The sequence below is a fragment of the Oryzias melastigma genome, linkage group LG14 (genome assembly GCF_002922805.2).
Source record: "Oryzias melastigma strain HK-1 linkage group LG14, ASM292280v2, whole genome shotgun sequence".
In the NCBI taxonomy this organism is placed as follows: domain Eukaryota; kingdom Metazoa; phylum Chordata; class Actinopteri; order Beloniformes; family Adrianichthyidae; genus Oryzias; species Oryzias melastigma.
In genome coordinates this window covers 14,138,896-14,156,906 of record NC_050525.1, presented here as the reverse complement: position 1 = coordinate 14,156,906, position 18,011 = coordinate 14,138,896, and the positions used below count along the sequence as shown (strand labels likewise).

Below are 18,011 nucleotides of genomic sequence, written 5' to 3'. Positions count from 1 at the left end.
CATCAAGCATCTCGCTTTCTCAAAGGACCTCTTTCTCAGATAACAACAAATAGTTTACAGGTTGTGCTCTTGCAAACTTCTGCTTGGCAGCGTGCTTGGTAAATATAGGAGCTATTTCAACTGCCGGAGCCTTCCATAGCTTTCTGCTGCATCTGTTAGAGTCCACAATGAGCTGGATGAGGGTGTGCATGAGAAACATGACAGGCACTCATAGATGAGAGAGTGAGCAATGATCTGCAGGGCAGCTCCACCCTCAGGGCTCAGATTTCTTCCTATAAGCAATCTGACCACGCCGCTTACACTTAAAACGTCCTGCATGAGTGTGCATGTGTGGTCAAGTCCACTAAACTAATGTCTGCTTGTACTTTTAACATCTCTTTGATTGCATTGCATTATAAAAAACTCTGATAACCACAGTGGGTGGGTTGGGTCATTTTTGTGGCAGCAGAGTGGGCTAAGAACGGAGCCCTGAGGAACCCCAAGTATAACTCTAAATGGAACTGCACCACATTTTTTTAGCTTTTGATGTTGTAAAAAGCTAATTGAATTCACTAATGCTTTTATTTAAACACACATATATTTTCACTTTCTGTCAATGACATGTCAAATAAATAGAAGGCAAAAGTACTTATTTTCCCTGAACGTCTGAACCTTTACCTAACTTTTCACACCACATAACCAATCTGCAACTATGCCTCTTTTACACACATTGACTATCACTCATTTTAACTTGAGAACAGGAGTGCATTATATTCTAAGACAAGTATATTCTGAGCTTTTACAGCCTTTTAATGCATGTGCATGTCTTGACTAAATGAATCAATGCAGGAAAGAGAGGCAGCTCCAACTCCTTGGGGTTTGCTTCCATTAGTCTTAATGGAGGCCGGAACCTGAGATAACAGCTCTAAGCCAATTTGAGGGATGGAATGGTGGGTCAGCGCTAAACTAACCACCATGCGCTGAAGATTACACATCTGCAGGCTGCTGCATATGCAGCAACGTGTGGTGAGTAAATTCAGAGGCTGATAAAAGACTGGAGAGGGTCGTCTGGGAGGGGAAGTAAAAAAATCTTCAAGAACTGATAGACAAGTCTCATTAGGGAAACTTAGTGAGGATTCTTGAACAAAATAAAAAAGTACACCTGAACACACAAATAGGAAATTCATTCTGCGCCTTTTTTTGTTATTTCTTTTTAAACTGAGTTTAGAGCTAAATCGTTGATACTAATCAAGTATTGTGTAATCCATGTATTTTGAATAAAAAAACCTGATTCCAAAAATGATTACAATTAATTGCTAGTGTAATGATAAATCCTAGAAACTCTCCGCCGTTATTAAATATGGTTTAAAATCACTCTGTATTTTAATTTTATTTTGAAAGAAAAAAAAAGTTCCCTCTCATAAAATTACCCTATAAGATAGAATCAAATTAAATATAGTTTATAAGTTGAAAAGACTACTGCACAAATCCCTTAATTGCAACTGTTTTAACATAGTGCTGGAGTTTAACGTTAGTTTTGTAGGGTTGCACCGACCCGTTTTAATTTTGAATTGCATTAAAGAATCACATGAAATAAATTTATTCCATCAAGGTTTTTTAACGTTGTCAGGAACCCTGATTCGAAAAAAATTCTATTTTTAATTTTTTTCAATCTAAAATGCTCTGGTTAAATTTCTGGTGTTAGGGTCAGTTTTGACCCTGTTATATAAAATAACTATAAAAAGCAATAAATTAGAACCAAAGTTGAAATCATTAGTGGATTTTAGCCAACACACTGAGTCATCTCCTCAACCAATCATGTGAGCTTTCATAATTTTGGACTATAAATTGATCCGAAGTATAAGTCATAGATGCAATAATCTATTGAATTCTTCATCCTCTGTAACTCTTGAATAACCCTGCTGAGACAGGCACTTTTTCTTCTGAGTTGCTGTCAGAAGCAAATACCGCTGCACACAGTGCCCTCTAGTGGTTGTTAGTGGGAAAATAAACACAAACCAATTTAATTTTAAATAAATTGCATATAAATCACATCTGAGTTTGAGTCGCACTGCTGGTCAAATTATCCAAAAGAATGCAACTTATACTCAGAAAATACGACAGTTGTAATACTTGAACATTTTACTGTGAATCATGAACTAAGATTTAACCTCCAGAATCATAAATAGAGTACAATAATAGTTAGAATTTGACACAGTTTAATCAGTTCATTGTTTTTATTTACAGAAAGAGGGAATATAATAAGACTTTAAAACACAGACTAAAAGATTACAACATTTGATATCTTCAATCAAGTCCACATGATCATCTTTGCACTAGAGGTAAGAGTTTGAGGAATGCCTTCATCTCCACAGTTAATGTCCCTTTTTAATAACCTGCACTGATCACAGTCTCGTCTCAGTGCATTTAAACATCATTTTTCACTCCTTGCAGCTTTTCAGGGTTAAGTTTGAGTGCAGGCCTTGATTGGGCTCACAGCACAATCAACGTGTTGTTCTGAGGCTTTAAATGAAACAAGCTGTTGTGTTGTTTTCAAAAGTAAAGATGTCAAAAATGAACAAACCAACCAACAAACTAATCTGTGAGGGTTGAAGAATGTATGCAAACAGAGGAATGCAGGAGTTCTGATGACAAAGACTGAAATTCAGAACGCAGGGTCAATAATCTGCACTTAAACGCAGCACCAGGGTTCTACAGAGAGCATTCCGGATCATTCCTCCAAGCTCCGGAAGGAGTTCTGCATATCCTCCAGCAGCTGAGCAAAGTCAGCTTTAATCTTTGCTTCACCGTCTTTGACAGGGTCCTGGAAAATATGGTGGCCATGTTGAGTTAAATAAACCCATGAATTGTGTTAAAGCAAACAAGACGATACGAGAAAGGCGGAGTACCTTGAACTTCATGGAGCTGATTTTGTACAGGATCTCTCCCATGTGTTCCCTGATCATAGCCCAGGTGATCTTGTTGTCACTCTGGGCTGTGGACTCCACGGCGTGTCTAGCCATGTCGTAGAATGAAATCATGTTTGAGAGGATGCCAACGGTTTTGTAGAAGGGGCAGAACCTGGGCAGAACGTCAAGAGAAAGAGTGAACATTCAACTTTTGTTTAATGATCCGGTGAAGGAAAACATTTGCAGACACGCAATACCAAGTCTGTGCTTTCTTGTTTTTCTGTTCCAAATGAAATCATGGATGTTGCTATACAACAGGTGTGTTGTCAAAATGTTGTTGTAGTGTTAGTTGAGTTGGCCTCACCGGTCATACGGGGTGTAACCATTCTGCTGCAGGAAGTCATCTTTAATGAGCTTAGCGACTTCCAGAGTAATTTTATCCGTTTCAGCAAGAGAAGCCTGTAAACAAAAGAGATTATTAGTTTTTCTCATCATGCATTTGTCACATAAATAGATTATTTACTCAAATATTATTATACTTATATTATTTTTAGTGCAATTTAGCATGCTTTTTTCCTTTTTTATACGGTGCAAATAATTCTGCTTCCTGATTGGCTGTAAATCCTGTCAATCATTCTCCTCTGAGCCAAGTTTTCTGCACAGAATGTGTTTAGCTCACCATATTTACATAAATCTTTGATCATAGAAGTGTGACTCTGAAGTGCAGAACTTATTTTTTGAGAAGATTTGAACTTGAGAGTTTAGATGACAAAAGTATGAAAATGTTTGTCTGATAAAATTGTATAAAGTGTGTTCTACTGTCTTCAAACATCTATAATTGTAAAAAATAAAGATCACTACCTTGCAAATGTTGCCTACTGTAGGTTATTTTTAGAACGTAGCTCCAAAGATAAACGAGGGAACACTAAATTAAAGCTTTTATAATGCAACATGTTGAATGTATGTCCCAAAAGAAATAAAAAAATATTTTATTCAATTTCCAGTCACTATATGAGGTGAAAACATGTTTTTACATTTCAAATAAGTAATCTACTAATTGACTTTCATATTAATTATTCATTATATAGTAAGTTTCTTATTAAAGTCAAATTTAGTCCAAGAGTTTCCTCTTTTATTTCCTGTCTTTTCTGCTCCTAAACTAATATTTCTGTTTCCATGGTGACAGTTTTAGCCTGACCTACCTTCCCTACAAGCTGCACAATTTCAGCCAGGTCTTCCTCTTCCTGAAGAATCTCCTTGGCTTTGGTTCGGAGCGGGACAAACTCTGGGAAATGCTTGTCGTAGTACTCATCCAGAGCGCGGGTGTATTTGCTGTAGCTGATGAGCCAGTTGACGGAGGGGAAGTGCTTCCTCTGAGCCAGCTTCTTGTCCAATCCCCAGAAAACCTACTAAAACAAACCAAAAAGGCTTGAGAGGCCAAAAAGCAAAACACACACACAGGTTTGACTAAAATCCACCACTCACCTGGACAATTCCCAATGTGGCTGAAGTCACAGGATCTGAAAAGTCTCCACCAGGGGGCGACACACTACCAAAAATAAGCAGCCATAAAATAGATAAAAACCACTGAAGAAAAACGTGGACTCAGCAGCATAAACAGGAGACATAAATAAAACAGTAGCCAAGAAATAGTAACAAAAAGCAGACTGTAAAGTGACTTTAGTTGAAATATGATAATATATATATATATATAAAATTAGAAATATGAATAAAATGTGACAAATAACAGATTTCTACATAAAGGGGTTTGATTGTATATAGGGTGAAATAATGAGCTTATATGGAAAATTATTCATATACAAATATGACCAATTAGCTGTCATATAAAGAGAAAGAACTTAGAAAGAACTTCCTACTTATAGAAGAAGCCGGCTGAGTACAATATTTTTTTTGCTGCTGACTTAGAAAGAGTTCCTGTTTTTAAATACTATAAACAGTTTCCTGTTTTTTTCAGTAAAAGGCAAACTCCATAAAAATAAAGAAATAGCAACAAATATCATATTCAGATATGTAAAATATTTTAGACTCATTAAAACCAAAATACAAAAAAGGTAGCAGCTTAGTGTGACAAACTAAATTGATATAATATTTTTTTGCTAAATAGGACAAAAAAGGAAGAAGTTTAGAGGAACTCACGCTCCGACAATGCTGACACTGCCCTCCCGCTCAGGATTTCCTAGACATTTTACGCGGCCGGCGCGCTCGTAAAACGAGGCCAGTCTGGCGCCCAAGTAAGCTGGATACCCGCTGTCTGTGGAGTCCCAACATTAACAACAGTTCACACAACCCCTCCTGTAGAACTTTTCACATAAACCAGGTATTAGTGGTAAACTCACCAGCGGGCATTTCAGCCAGTCGTCCAGAGATTTCTCTCAGAGCTTCGGCCCATCGAGAGGTTGAGTCGGCCATCATGCTCACGTTGTAGCCCATATCTCGGAAGTATTCAGACAGAGTGATCCCTGCAGAGATACGGTGATGGGATGAGTATGGCCGCTCAGTCATTCTAGTTGGGGCAGTGGGCTATTGTTTATATGGAAATAGAGTATTTGGAGTTTAAAAGATGTCTTTTGGAGCTAGGCGCATTGTTCGTCTTTCTAGCAAAATACTTCAAAATAAAATGCCAAAGTGATTTAAATTCTATTTGTCATCCTACATAGCACACTTTCTTGCTAAGGCTGATGTTGTAGTGGTCCGAAAGTCACTTCAAAGTTTGTTTACACATAAAAAGTTCTGTTGAACATGTTTTAAATGTTCTAACATAGCTATGTTTCATCCCAAGAAGTCACATGATCATACAGTACATGGTAGTGTTTGTGAGCACTGTACGTTTGGTGTTTCAGGAAGGCAAACTTGGCTTTTTTGGATGTCATTGTGTTTACAAATTATGAAAAACTAACACACAATGTAAGAAATAATGAAAATTAGATAATACCAGGGAAATTAGTTCAGAGATTTGCTGAAACCTCCAGTATGACTGCTCCCGGTGAGAGCGGTACCTGTATAAATGGAGGCTTCTCTTGCAGCCACAGGCATGTTGGATGTGTTTGCTACCAGAGCCGTTCTCTTCATAATGCTCTCCACTTTACCATCGACTTCCATTGTAAGCTGTTGGACAGGAGCACAAATAAATACTAATAAAAATAAGAAAAATTAAAAGTATAAAGTTATGCAATTCTAATTAGGAAAAAATATATAGCAAAATAATTTGTAACACATTTTTTTTGGAACAGACGTAAAGGAGGCATTAAATGATGAACTTTAAAACTATTGTTGTACTACTGCTGCCCAGGGACGTTAAAATTGTCTCTACCTCAGGGAAATCCCGCAGAACTTCAGACATTTCGTTGCCACGCTCTCCACAGCCGACATAGATGATGACATCACTGTTCGAGTACTTCGACAGCGACTGTGAGATCACGGTCTTTCCACATCCGAAGGCTCCAGGTATCGCTGTGGTGCCACCCTGAACACATCTGTGGTCAAGCAGCAAAATTAGCAAAAGTTTATTTCCTGTATTGTCTAGTGCTGTCATGTGATTAATTTTTTGTGCGATTAATTAATCGTGTACTGTAATTAATTTATCGAATTAACTGATTTTAAACCTAATAATTACTTTTTAGGTATTTTATTTAAATTTGTGGCATTGTGGTGCAGTAAAAGATCAAAACAAAACTAAAAAGCTAAAATGCCTGTAATTAATTAATCGCGATTAATGCGTTAAAGGGACAGCCCTAGTATTGTCACATGTCACATATATGCATATGCATCTTAAATCTGAAATAAGAGCATCACTTCCTCAGAGGAATACTCACGGGAAGAGCGCATCGAGGACCCTCTGCCCAGTCAACAGAGGATGATTGGCGGGTAGCTTTTCCGTTACTGGCCGCACTTGCCGTACTGGCCACACTTGCACCATGGTGAACTTCTCCTTAATGCCTTCAAATTCGAGCTCCAAAACTACATCCTTGGTGGAAAAAAAATGTTAAAACATGTCAGATTTAATCAAATCCAGGAAAGTTGTGCAGTGAGCAGCACTCACAGAAAGGTCGTAGTTCCCTGGTGGGGCCAAGTACGTGACTGTGCCTCGGTTGCGGGGCGGGAGCATCAGCTTGTGCTTGATCAAGGAGTTCTCAAATACTGAGCCGTATACGTCTCCACCTGTAATGTGACTCCCAACCTGAGGAGAACAGAACATGTATCAAAAGAGTTTAGGAGTCAGCAACGTCAATTCACCTGACGCAGTCCTCACCCGCAGGTTCTGACCGGGAGAAAACTCCCATTTGAGGTCTCTGTTCAGAGATCCAATGTTTACGCCTCTTGGAATGTAGATACTTTGGGTGAGGTCGTTAATGTCTTTGAGCGGACGCTGGATCCCATCAAAGATGGATCCCATGATACCTGGACCCAGCTCCACTGAGAGGGGTTTCCCGGTCCGAAGGACAGGGTCGCCGACAGACACACCAGCTGCAGCAAAAACGCTAAGGAGACTTCAAAGCTACAAAACTGAATCCTGTTTCCACAACCTACATCAACCTGCGTTAAATGTCCAACTTTAGAGGAATTTTATGGAAGTGGAAAGGATACAAGTCTCCTCGTAGACCTGGATGGTTGCCATGTCGCCTTCTAAACGGATGATTTCTCCCACCAGCTCACTGTGTCCGACCCGAACCAGCTCGTACATGGCAGCTCCAGCCATGGCAGTTGCTGTTACCACTGTTAAAAACAACAATAAATAAATAAAATAATTTTTGGGCAGAACACACTTAAAGACCCATTCTGATGAAATTGCGGTTTTTAGTATTTATAAAGTCGTACTCCGACATTCTTTTGATCTATTGTAAAAGCGTTCCCAGTGGTCTTTTTTTAAGGATTATGTCGTTTTTAGCCAAAATCAAATAACCTGTGTAGTTTTTTAGGACATAGTTTCTGCAAAACAGAAGAAGTTTGTCAGAAATTTGCCTCTGAATTGTAGGTGGGACTGTTGGTGTGAAGCAAGCCCACCCCGCTTCCCAGCATCCTCCATTATTTAATTAACATTTTATTGAATGATGTGCTTTACTTTTTTTCATAGAAAACAAATACATCTAAATATTTTTTTACAAAATACTGTGAATTTTGTCTCAGTCTGTTGACATGGAATTCCTTGAAAACAGCCACAGTCTTTTGGCATATTAAGCAGCAGACAAAATTGTTTCATATTTCACCAAAAAATATGCCAAATGCATCACCTACATCACTACTACAAGCTCTTTCAAAATGCGTTTTTTGTCTGGAATTGATTCAAAATAATTCAAATAAAGAAATACGACAAAAACACTTTACAAAAACTGGATTTTCATTGGCGAGGGACAATATCATGTTATTGTGACATTTTTCTCATATGTGTCAGGACGTTTATATAGAAAATGAAGCTTAAAATTTCACTTTGAGAATGTATCTATTCAAATTGTTATGAGCAGATGCAAAAATACCGCTTGAATAAAAGAGCATATTTGTTGCAAAGAAAAGGATACAAGCTCCCTGCTCAGCTCCATTCTAATGCATCCACTTAGAGACAAACAGATCCATGTATGTCTTTGTTTTCCTCGTCTGAGGAAGTATCTGGCCCAAAACTGCACACCTGGATAGGTACAATATTGCTTGTCATTTTTGTAGCACCGCTAATGCTAAGTTGGTGATATCATGGGCTGTAAGCTAGCAGGGAAACATGTAAACTGATAGTTTTCACAAATGGGTAGTGGGAAAGGGAGGCGGGGTTGTCAATAACTCAGAGGCGAATTTATAATGGACTACTCTGCGGAAACTGTCTTAGAAAATGACACAGGTTTTATTTTTATTATTTTAAGACATAACCATAATCAAAAGATCACTGGAACCACTTTTACTAAAGGTGATCAGAGTGGGACTTTAAATAATTGATCTGGTCCATGATGCACTTGTTCCCCAGATGGCTCATCTTTAGTCCTACTGGATGCATTAAGATGACAACTCCAGATATATATATAGTAGTAAACAGTCAATAATAAGTTATAGCAGCTGAAAGAAATCATGTAGCAGACCTGGTCCTGAAACTCCATGCACATATCCAAACTGGCTTTCTCGCTCTTCATCCTGGACTTTGGGGAGTTTTGAAGTGTCCATCCTGTTCGTTTATATCCTGCAACGTTCATTAAATCGTCAAAATCAATTATTCCTCAACAATTCGAGTAAAATCTAACAGGTTTGTAAGCAAAAGTTTAAGGTCGACCATTAATAATAAAACAAAACGAACGGGGTATAGATTTACAAGCTAACTCCGCGTCAGCAGCAGGAAAACTTTAACATATTTTTCAAACACAGTAACTGGAGGAAAAATGTGAATACGTGTTGTTTTTTTGGGGAGTTTAATCACAAAACAGATGGCACTAATGGTTTACAGGAGCTACCACTGACAGTAAAGCTGATTTGTGAGTGTTTAAGTCAGGTGACAAGCTAGCAAAGCAAAGACTAGCGCTGCGTCATCAACACTCTACACTTATACTAAATAAACAAAGTGACACGAAATAACCCGACAAAGAATAAGTAAACTTACTCTAAAACTAATGTAAGATAGTGTTAAACAACAACAACCTCACCTTTTATCTTTTTGTACAGGTTCGTCTCCTTTGACGGAGCTGGGGAGGAGCTTGTTTTGTCACCTGCCGAGCAGCAAGCTGTTCGGATAGGAAACTGACTCCATTGTGGGTCTAACATGGGCTTTTGGCTAGTCGCAGAAGCGTTCTTTTTGAAACCAAAATGGCGTCTTGTGTTCTACAGTTTCGAGTTCCGTGTTATTTTCCCCCACCACTTAAAGTGACGCACTACTACTCACTGCTGGTCAAAAGGTGGAAGTTCAAGTGAAAAACTATGTTTTAAATGTTTTAAAATCCTTTTTTCAACTTTATAAAAACAAAAAACTTAAGATAAATATATTTTTCTTAGGATTTCAAAGGTAATTGACACAAGTAGACAAAATTCGTAACCTAATCAGAAATCAAAAAATAAGACAGTTGATTTCAAACAATTAAAGCTGAACAATGATGGTAAATCAATCTGATTTTTTAATGTGCAAATATTGAAAAAAGAAAAACGTCAGTCTTTTTCACACACATTTAATAACTTGTGAGAAATAATACATATAGGCAGAAATTGAGAAATTTCCAGCAATTCTCATAAAATGTTAAGTTCTGACGTTATAAAAATACCTATTTTATTTTTCCCACTTTTTAGAATAAAATTGTTCTGAATTGAGGTGTCTTTGCACTTATCTAGTGTTTCAGACAACCATGAAATAGGAGTCAAAGAACCAGAAACCAAAGAAGCTGCAACATTGAATCACTTCATATATTATTTATTTCTGTTTTTTGTAGTGGGGAAGGAGATCTTGTTGCTGGGGTATAGCTGCCTAACAGAGATGAGGTTTGTGAAAATATTACTGAAAATAAAAGACAAATTATTAATCACAGACAACCGTAAAATTAAATATTTTTCTATTAATTTTAAGTATGAATAATTTCTTTATTCCTAACAAAGGTGAACTTTTGCAGCTTTATTATGTCCATATCAATAAAAGTGCAGGAGTGCTTCACTACACTTTATTTTTTTCCTTCTTCAAGCAGATTAGTCCGACCACTCGTTTTCATCCAGGTCAGAATCCTCCTCGGAGTCGCTGTATTCCACTGCAATTCGGCGGGAAAGGATGGTTGCCACGTCATTCCCTACTGGCTCCTGCTTGCTTTGCTGCTCCTGCTGCTCTTGAACTTTCTTCAGTTGGATTCCTGCAGAAGGAGCATGCATTGTGTTTAGTCAGACTCTTCAACATGTCCACGAAGCAGAGGCAGAGACACTGACTCACCCATGCGGATGGCAGACAGCAGATCGCTTCTGGCATCTCTCACTGGTTTAGTTTCCATCCTGCTTCCTTCTATGTGTCCGGGCAGGTGTGAGAGTGCAGCTGGAGAGGGGAGAGATGGAGGTGGTGGGATGGGTGGAGGTACAGGTGGGAGTGGGCATCCTGGGCCTACAGGTAAACCTCCATTATGAGGAGTTGGTGTGGCCAGAGGAAAACCAAAGGCTGTTTTTGCTGATGGGATGGGCGGGGCCGAGACAGGAAGTGGAGTGATCGAGCTGTTTGACAGCAGAGGGAGTGAATGTTAGTGTAAACTCTGTCAATTTAAATATGTGATTATTGAACATGACATACTGGTACTCTGCTGGTGGACAAACGGAAGCATCCATCTGATCTGCGTAGGTCACTCTCTTGTAGTTGACATCAATGCTGTGGTATTCATGCTCCACTGGCGGTGAGGGCTGGGCATTCCTAGGAACGCCATCACAGTTGGCAGCAACCTGTGCTGGCACCGGAGGGACGGGGTAGCCCAGGAGCTCAGGCCTGAAGGAGCAATAACAAGAAGAGTTCACACAGTTCCTAGTCAAAACAGATTCAAAGCAGAGGTTTATTTTAAGAAATTTGATGCCAAGTTGTGTCTGATTTATCTTGAGCAATTGTACACCTCTTTTGACAGATCAAGTTTTTACATCTGAATAGGTGTTAGAACAAAAATGCATAATTTCTCTCAAAAATTCTGACCATTCTGGACTGCTTTTTTGCATCAATTAGAAAGGCAAACATTATTTTAAATTTTCTCTCTGGATTCTCGACACTATCAGCCTTTGGGATTAGTGTTCACTGATAGGTTGGTACTCAGCAAAATCTCTCCTAATATTTTTTTTTTCTAATTTCTAGAGTACTGTTAAGAAATATTAAATATTTTCAAGTATTTAAAATAACCCAGTAACTTTTCAATTGGATGGAATTACTTGTGTCAAGACAATAGAGTCATTTGACCTTAAAAACATCCTATTGTAATCAATATCTCTGATGTTTTTAAACACAATTTTAATGCTGAATGTTCTTATTTTAAGAAATACACTTGCTTTATTTAAGGAAACGGGAAAATTTGATTTAATTTGTGTAATTTTTAAGACATATTTATTTTAAAAATGTGAAATTTCTAAAATACCAGAGCTTTATACCAAAATATTTAAGTTTTTATTTGATTTCAAGACGTAATTATGTCTTAAAAGAGCAGGACATCACTTTTTCTTTTAAAAAACGTACTAAAACTAATTCTACTACTTCCATTAGCAGATATAACAAGTACAAACAATTTGTATTCTAGATTTTCAAACTTATGAAATGAAAAATACATTTTTCCATTGATGAAAAATCCTCTTTACTGGCTTATAATAACTGTTGAAATGAGTTAGACTAAATAAACGCCATTTTTCACAACAATAAAAGGGTAAATATACTGAAAAAAATAATGTAATTTCAAATACTTCTGTAAATCCTTAGGTTTTAATGGAGACAACAAACCCAACAAAATCATGGCACATCCAAGCATTTTTCTGCCACTTCTCAATCTTTATAACCACAATTTTTTATTTTTTGTTTCAAAAAGTGACATTCTTGTTCATTTGCCAGTATGTGAGAAATTTGAGTGTTTTTTTTTATTTTTATTTCTCCTAATTTGTTTCTTTTAGTGTTTATTTAGTCAATATTGGACAAATTTGCTGCAAAAGTTATTATGGCTCGCAGCAGCAGTCTACTGACTGCAAGGACCACATTGTTTTTATTCTTCCGCTTTCTTACGGAACCAGTTCGCTTAAATTTGACCCCCGCCACATACTCAAAGTCCTGAAAACTTCCACACACCTAGGGAAAATTGTAGAATATTTTTTTCTCGTCAAAAAAATGAATGGGCCGAAAATCGCTTATGGGGCCAAAAATAAATAAATAAATAAATAAAATATAATTCGAAATGCGCAAACAAAGGCCAATGATACGTGTTGGGGATAAGCCCTAGAACATTTGAAATTATTATGGGATGGCCACACGACTTACGGCTTGGCGGTCATCTTGTGGCAAAGTCGGAGAAATGGCGATTTTCGTGTTTTTCAACAGTATGGGAAAACAGCACCTTTCTTTGCCCGATTTTCACGAAATTTCAGAATCACGTCCATAGCTTAAGTCTACAACGAGTTTCTTTGACCTTTGACCTTAGGAAGATGCCGCCATCTTGAAATTTTGAAAAAAGCACTTTTACTGCAAGCTACAAAAAGAAATGCCTCCTAGGGGGTTTTATGAATTGTTATGTAACATCACTGGTCATAAATGCAGTGGCGCCAGCAGGGGGTGGCCAGGGGTGGCCGTGGCCACCCTTGGCCGACACATGGCCACCCCAGTGGCCACCCCACGGCCAACCCTCTTGTCACTATAAGCTGTGCTTGCATCTGTTATGCATTTCATCCCTAAACCATCAGAAGGTGCTTGATAATTCCCCAGGAGGGGAGAGGAGATGAAGAGCACACACAGGCGCGCGTGTGCCGGCGCAGGCACACACAGCGAGCCTCCATGGAGAACTGGCATCAGCGGACTCCAAACCAACTCAAAAATATCTTAATATTCAAGGAGGATAATCACACCAAGACCAGGTGTTTAATGAAACCGGTAGATTCTAGAGTCCTCTCACACTTTACTCATTTTGGAGGAGCGCGCTCCTGGTTCAAAGGCCTCATGAAAAGTACACAGTCTATTGTTCTGAACTAAAACAAAAAAAATCTGTATGTTAAGCAATACTCCAAAGTGATTTAATAAATGTTTATAAAGCATGATCAGAAGTGATTTGGATGGGTATGGATCTCCAATTGGCGGAAGTCTCCGCAAATTTTCGTTGTGGCTCCTTTATCTGTCCAGGGACAATAGATGAAAAATAGCCGCTGGGCTAATACTGGGTCATTGCATATAATGCTTTTAATGTGCACTGTCTCTGAATAGGATATAAACATATATATGTATATATATATATATATATGTTTATATCCTATTCAATTTAATTTAATTATTTCTCAGAGACAGTAAATTATATATATATATATATACACATATATATATATATATATATATAATTTACTTAAATTAACTCACACAAACTGAAGTCAGGTCAGACGTGAGTAATTTGGTAGATTTGTAATGCATTTACAGCACAAATTTGCCAAAAAAAAAAAAAAAAAACAGATTTAAAAGACCTGTTGACTGCTTTTGGAAAGCCTGCAGATGACTGTGTGTGAAAGGGAGTGTTCCGGGGTCGTCATGGCAACGAGTACACAGAGGGAGCCGTGCGGCTGCGTCCTTTTTTCCCCTTGAAATACAAAGCTTGTATCTTTTCAACCGTTTTACTCAGAGTAAAAGTAAAAACACCGTCAGAATCCAGAGACGATGGACTAAAAACTAATGGGTTTCATGTTTTTATGTCCATGTATACATCAATAATCACAAGTCAAAAACAAACATCTTTCAAAAATATTTTCTGCCAAAAATGCGTTGGGGTCAATGAGTGGAGTCATCACTTTTTGCTGATATTTGGAGTTGCTGTAAAAAAAATAAAAAAAAACTACCTTGTTAAGTTTTTCTAAGTTGTATTTCCTGAAAGCCAAGAAGAATACCTACATTTTGATATAAAGACTTTTTCTGTGAGGGACACAATGGCAAAGTGGTAGCTGGTTAAAGAGTTATGAAGTTCAAAATTTCAAGCATCAATCTCCTAAAAGAACTGAATATTTTTGATACCTGAATAGGTGAAGGGGTTGAAGAGAAATGGACAGAAAAAAAATGTACGGAAGAAAGATGGATAACTATGATAACAAGTCCTGAGAGGGCAAGAACAAGATCCAAGCAATAAACAATTATGTACTGCCAGCTATCAGATATTCTAAGGGAATAGTCATTTTATTTTGTTTAGACAAGAAGTTAACCTGTCTCCCCCTCCCCCCAGAGCAGTGGGGGAAGGGGGGGGGTCATGCTATGATGTCATGTTATGACATCATCATTATGTTGTGACATCATACATGAAATCATGTTGTTATACATAATATGACATCATGAAATTATGTCATGACATAACTTTATGATGTCACATTAACACGTTCTGACTCACTTTGCATCACTATAGGTCATCTTCTGCCATCAACGAAATGGTAAAAAACCCTGATCCACGGATTCTTGCAGTCGATTGCCAAGTCACAAGTCCCAAAGCGAACCAGGTCACCTAAAGCCACCTAAAGCTAAAACCAGCGCAAAGGAGCTATGGAGTCGGAAAGACAAAATCAAGGAATGGATGAAAAGAGGGAAAAGCTTGACCAGAAAAAACAACAGATGGACAAGCAGCATCAGCTGGAAATGTCAGACCTCACTGGCAAAATATCCAAGCTGGAAAAATCTCTCAAAGAGGAGAAAACCAGGGCTAACGAAGCAGAAACACGCTTAGCCAAGCAGGTGAAAGAATCTGCCAAGGTAAAAGCTATGTTTGCTGATGCAGAACGAAATCTTCAACAACAGAAGAAATTACAAAAAGAAAAGAACTGTCTCATCAATGAGCATCAGGTTGCATTAGCAAAGGAAAAGAAACAGATGGCAATGGAAAGAGCAGAATGGGAGAGAAAAAACTCTGAACTTTCTCAGGAAATTGCTAAAATGAGGAAAGATCATGAGGAAAGGAGTGCCCCCTGTGACAAAACTGAAAAGGACTTTTCTGAAAAGTTTGCCCAGGTTGAGAAGCAGATGAAGCAACAGCAAGCAACCATTGCAGAAAAGGTCACGACCATAAACAACCTTGAAGGTACCTTGAAGGAATTGCTTGACCAACAAAACCAGCTGGAAACGGACAGAGAAGATTTGGAGAGAAAAAACTCTAAACTTTCTCAAGCAATGGCACAAATGAGGAAAGATCATGAGGAAAGGTGTGCCTCCTTTGACAAAGCTGAAAAGGAGTTTTCAGAAAAGATTGCCCAGGTCGAGAAGCAGATGGAACTGCAAGAAACATCTGCGGAAAAAGTCACCATAATAAACAATTTTGATGGTGTCTTGGAGGAAAAGCTTGACCAGCAAAAACAACAGATGGACAAGCAGCATCAGCTGGAAATGTCAGACCTCACTGATAAAATATCCCAGCTGGAAAATTCTCTCAAAGAGGAGAAAACCAGGGCTAACGAAGCAGAAACACGCTTAGCCGAGCAGGTGAAAGAAACGGCCGAGGCAAAAGCTATGTTTGTTGATACAGAACAAAATCTTCAACAACAGAAGAACTTACAAGAAGAAAAGAACTGTCTCATCAATGAGCATCAGCTTGCTTTAGCCAAGGAAAAGAAACAGCTGGCAATGGAAAGAACAGAATGGGAGAGAAAAAACTCTGAACTTTCACAAGAAATGGCACAAATGAGGAAAGATCATGAGGAAAGGAGTGCCACCTTTGACAAAGCTGAAAAGGAGTTTTCAGAAAAGATTGCCCAGGTCGAGAAGCAGATGGAACAACTGCAAGAAACTATTGCAGAAAAGGTCACCATAATAAACAAATTTGATGGTGTCTTGGAGGAAAAGCTTGACCAGCAAAAACAACAGATGGACAAGCAGCATCAGCTGGAAATGTCAGACCTCATTGACAAAATATCCAAGCTGGAAAATTCCGTTCAAGATGAGAAAACCAGGGCTAACGAAGCAGAAGACAGTTTAGTCCAGAAGGGGAACGAATTGGCTCAGATAAAAGCTGTGTTGATTGATACTGAACAAAATCTTCAACAACTGAAGAAGCAATCAGAAAAAGACAAAAATTGTCTCATCAATGAGCATCAGCTTGCATTATCAAATGAAAACAAACAGCTGGCAATGGAAAGAAAAGATTTGGAGAGACAAAACTCTGAATTATCTCAAGAAATTGCTACAATGAGGAAAGATCATGAGGAAAGGAGTGCCACCTTTGACAAAGCTGAAAAGGAGTTTTCAGAAAAGTTAGCCAAGGTCGAGAAGCAGATGGAACAACTGCATGACACTGTTGCGAAAAAGGTCACCATTATAAACAATTTTGATGGTGTCTTAAAGGAAAAGCTTGACCAGCAAAAACAACAGATGGACAAGCAGCATCAGCTGGAAATGTCAGACCTCACTGATAAAATATCCAAGCTGGAAAATTCCGTTAAAGAGGAGAAAACCAGGGCTAACGAAGCAGAAAACCGCTTAACCCACCAGCTGAAAGAATCGGCCCAATTAAAAGCTGTATTGGTTGATACTGAAAAAAATTTTCAACAACACAAGCAGCAAATAGAAAAAGAAAAGGACCGTCTCATCAATGAGCATCAGCTGGCATTGACTAAAGCGCAAAAACAGCTGGCAAAGGAAAGAAAACAATGGGAGAGGCAAAACTCTGCTCTTTCACAAAAAGTTGATCAAATGAAGAAAGATCATGAGGAAAGGAGTGCCACCTTTGAAAAAGCTGAAAAGGACCTTTCAGAAAAGTTTGACCAGGCCCAGAAGCAAATTCAACAACTGCAAGACACTATTGCGAAAAAGGTCACCGAAATAAACACTTTTGATTGTGTCATGGAGGAAAAGCTTGCGCAACACCACCAGCAGGTGGAAATTGTAAAAGAGAAGTGTCGGCAGGAAAATGTTGATCTCTTCCTCCAAATGTCCCAACTGAAAACAGAACTTCAGGAAGAGAAGATGGTGACAATGACGGTCAAACGTAGTTTTGAACTGGAAGCAAAAGAGTCTGCCAAATTAAGAGTTGCTTTTCTCCGTGTAGAGAAAGACCTAGAGTTTCAGAAGCAGCAATGGGAAACAGAACTCTTGAATGTTCATCAACCCACGGCCTCTGCTTTAACCGAGACCCAGAAACAGCTGGAAGAGGAAAGACTGGAGTGGCAGGAAGAAAAGATGGCCTTTCTTCAGCAAATCGCTGACCAGAAGACAGTGGTCAGTAGGTTAAAGGCTAAAATCAGAAAAACTGCAAAGGTCAACAAGGTAAAACTTGAACAACTACAGCTGCAGGTGGAGGAGCAGAAGAAAGCTCAAAAGAAATCTCTTGGAATGAGGTTTCTGAACCTTTTCAAAACAAACAGAAAAGGAGACTAAGTGGACTAGTGCAACTAGTCCATTTTAATAGGGCTGGGGTTTAGTTTAAGGGTAGGGGTTAGGTGAATAGGCATACTGAAAGGTAGGCAAGTAGGACCTCTAGCCAAATAGTTTAG

General features: G+C 38.5%; 3 protein-coding genes across 4 annotated transcripts in view; 1 reads left to right on the top strand and 2 right to left on the bottom strand.

Annotated features, from left to right (window-relative positions):
* Nucleotides 1–2,181: 2,181 nt before the first annotated feature.
* Nucleotides 2,182–9,735, bottom strand: LOC112142898 (V-type proton ATPase catalytic subunit A). The gene is made up of 15 exons (XM_024266566.2): nucleotides 9,524–9,735; nucleotides 8,969–9,066; nucleotides 7,494–7,622; nucleotides 7,159–7,373; nucleotides 6,949–7,086; nucleotides 6,722–6,873; nucleotides 6,220–6,382; nucleotides 5,906–6,014; nucleotides 5,246–5,368; nucleotides 5,046–5,160; nucleotides 4,374–4,437; nucleotides 4,091–4,294; nucleotides 3,253–3,347; nucleotides 2,889–3,060; nucleotides 2,182–2,803 (listed from the first exon to the last, which is right to left on the bottom strand). Exons 2-15 carry the CDS (start codon nucleotides 9,048–9,050, stop codon nucleotides 2,711–2,713), a joined length of 1,854 nt encoding a protein of 617 aa, XP_024122334.1. The 5' UTR covers nucleotides 9,051–9,066; nucleotides 9,524–9,735; the 3' UTR covers nucleotides 2,182–2,710.
* A 388-nt stretch (nucleotides 9,736–10,123) lies between these two features.
* wasf3a (WASP family member 3a) overlaps nucleotides 10,124–18,011 on the bottom strand; it is a 13,105-nt gene continuing 5,217 nt past the window's right edge. For both annotated transcript variants that reach the window (XM_036215288.1, XM_036215287.1), the window contains exons 6-8: nucleotides 11,131–11,319; nucleotides 10,783–11,054; nucleotides 10,124–10,705 (exon numbers count right to left, since the gene is read on the bottom strand). In XM_036215288.1, the coding sequence (XP_036071181.1) occupies nucleotides 10,548–10,705; nucleotides 10,783–11,054; nucleotides 11,131–11,319 (619 nt within the window). In that variant the 3' untranslated portion in view covers nucleotides 10,124–10,547. The remainder of the gene's footprint in view (nucleotides 10,706–10,782; nucleotides 11,055–11,130; nucleotides 11,320–18,011) is intronic.
* Nucleotides 14,867–18,005, top strand: LOC112143063 (early endosome antigen 1-like). Its single transcript, XM_024266809.2, has one exon. The coding sequence runs from the start codon at nucleotides 15,076–15,078 to the stop codon at nucleotides 17,893–17,895; it is 2,820 nt and encodes a 939-aa protein (XP_024122577.1). The 5' UTR covers nucleotides 14,867–15,075; the 3' UTR covers nucleotides 17,896–18,005.

Excerpts from the sequence above, each read along its gene's own strand:
- LOC112142898 (XM_024266566.2), bottom strand. The coding sequence starts at position 9,050 with ATGGACACTTCAAAACTCCCCAAAGTCCAGGATGAAGAGCGAGAAAGC. Across the intron at positions 6,383-6,721 it reads GTCCTCGATGCGCTCTTCCC|ATGTGTTCAGGGTGGCACCA; the intron begins GTGAGTATTCCT and ends GCTTGACCACAG. Across the intron at positions 3,061-3,252 it reads GGTTACACCCCGTATGACCG|GTTCTGCCCCTTCTACAAAA; the intron begins GTGAGGCCAACT and ends CGTTCTGCCCAG.
- LOC112143063 (XM_024266809.2), top strand. The coding sequence starts at position 15,076 with ATGGAGTCGGAAAGACAAAATCAAGGAATGGATGAAAAGAGGGAAAAG.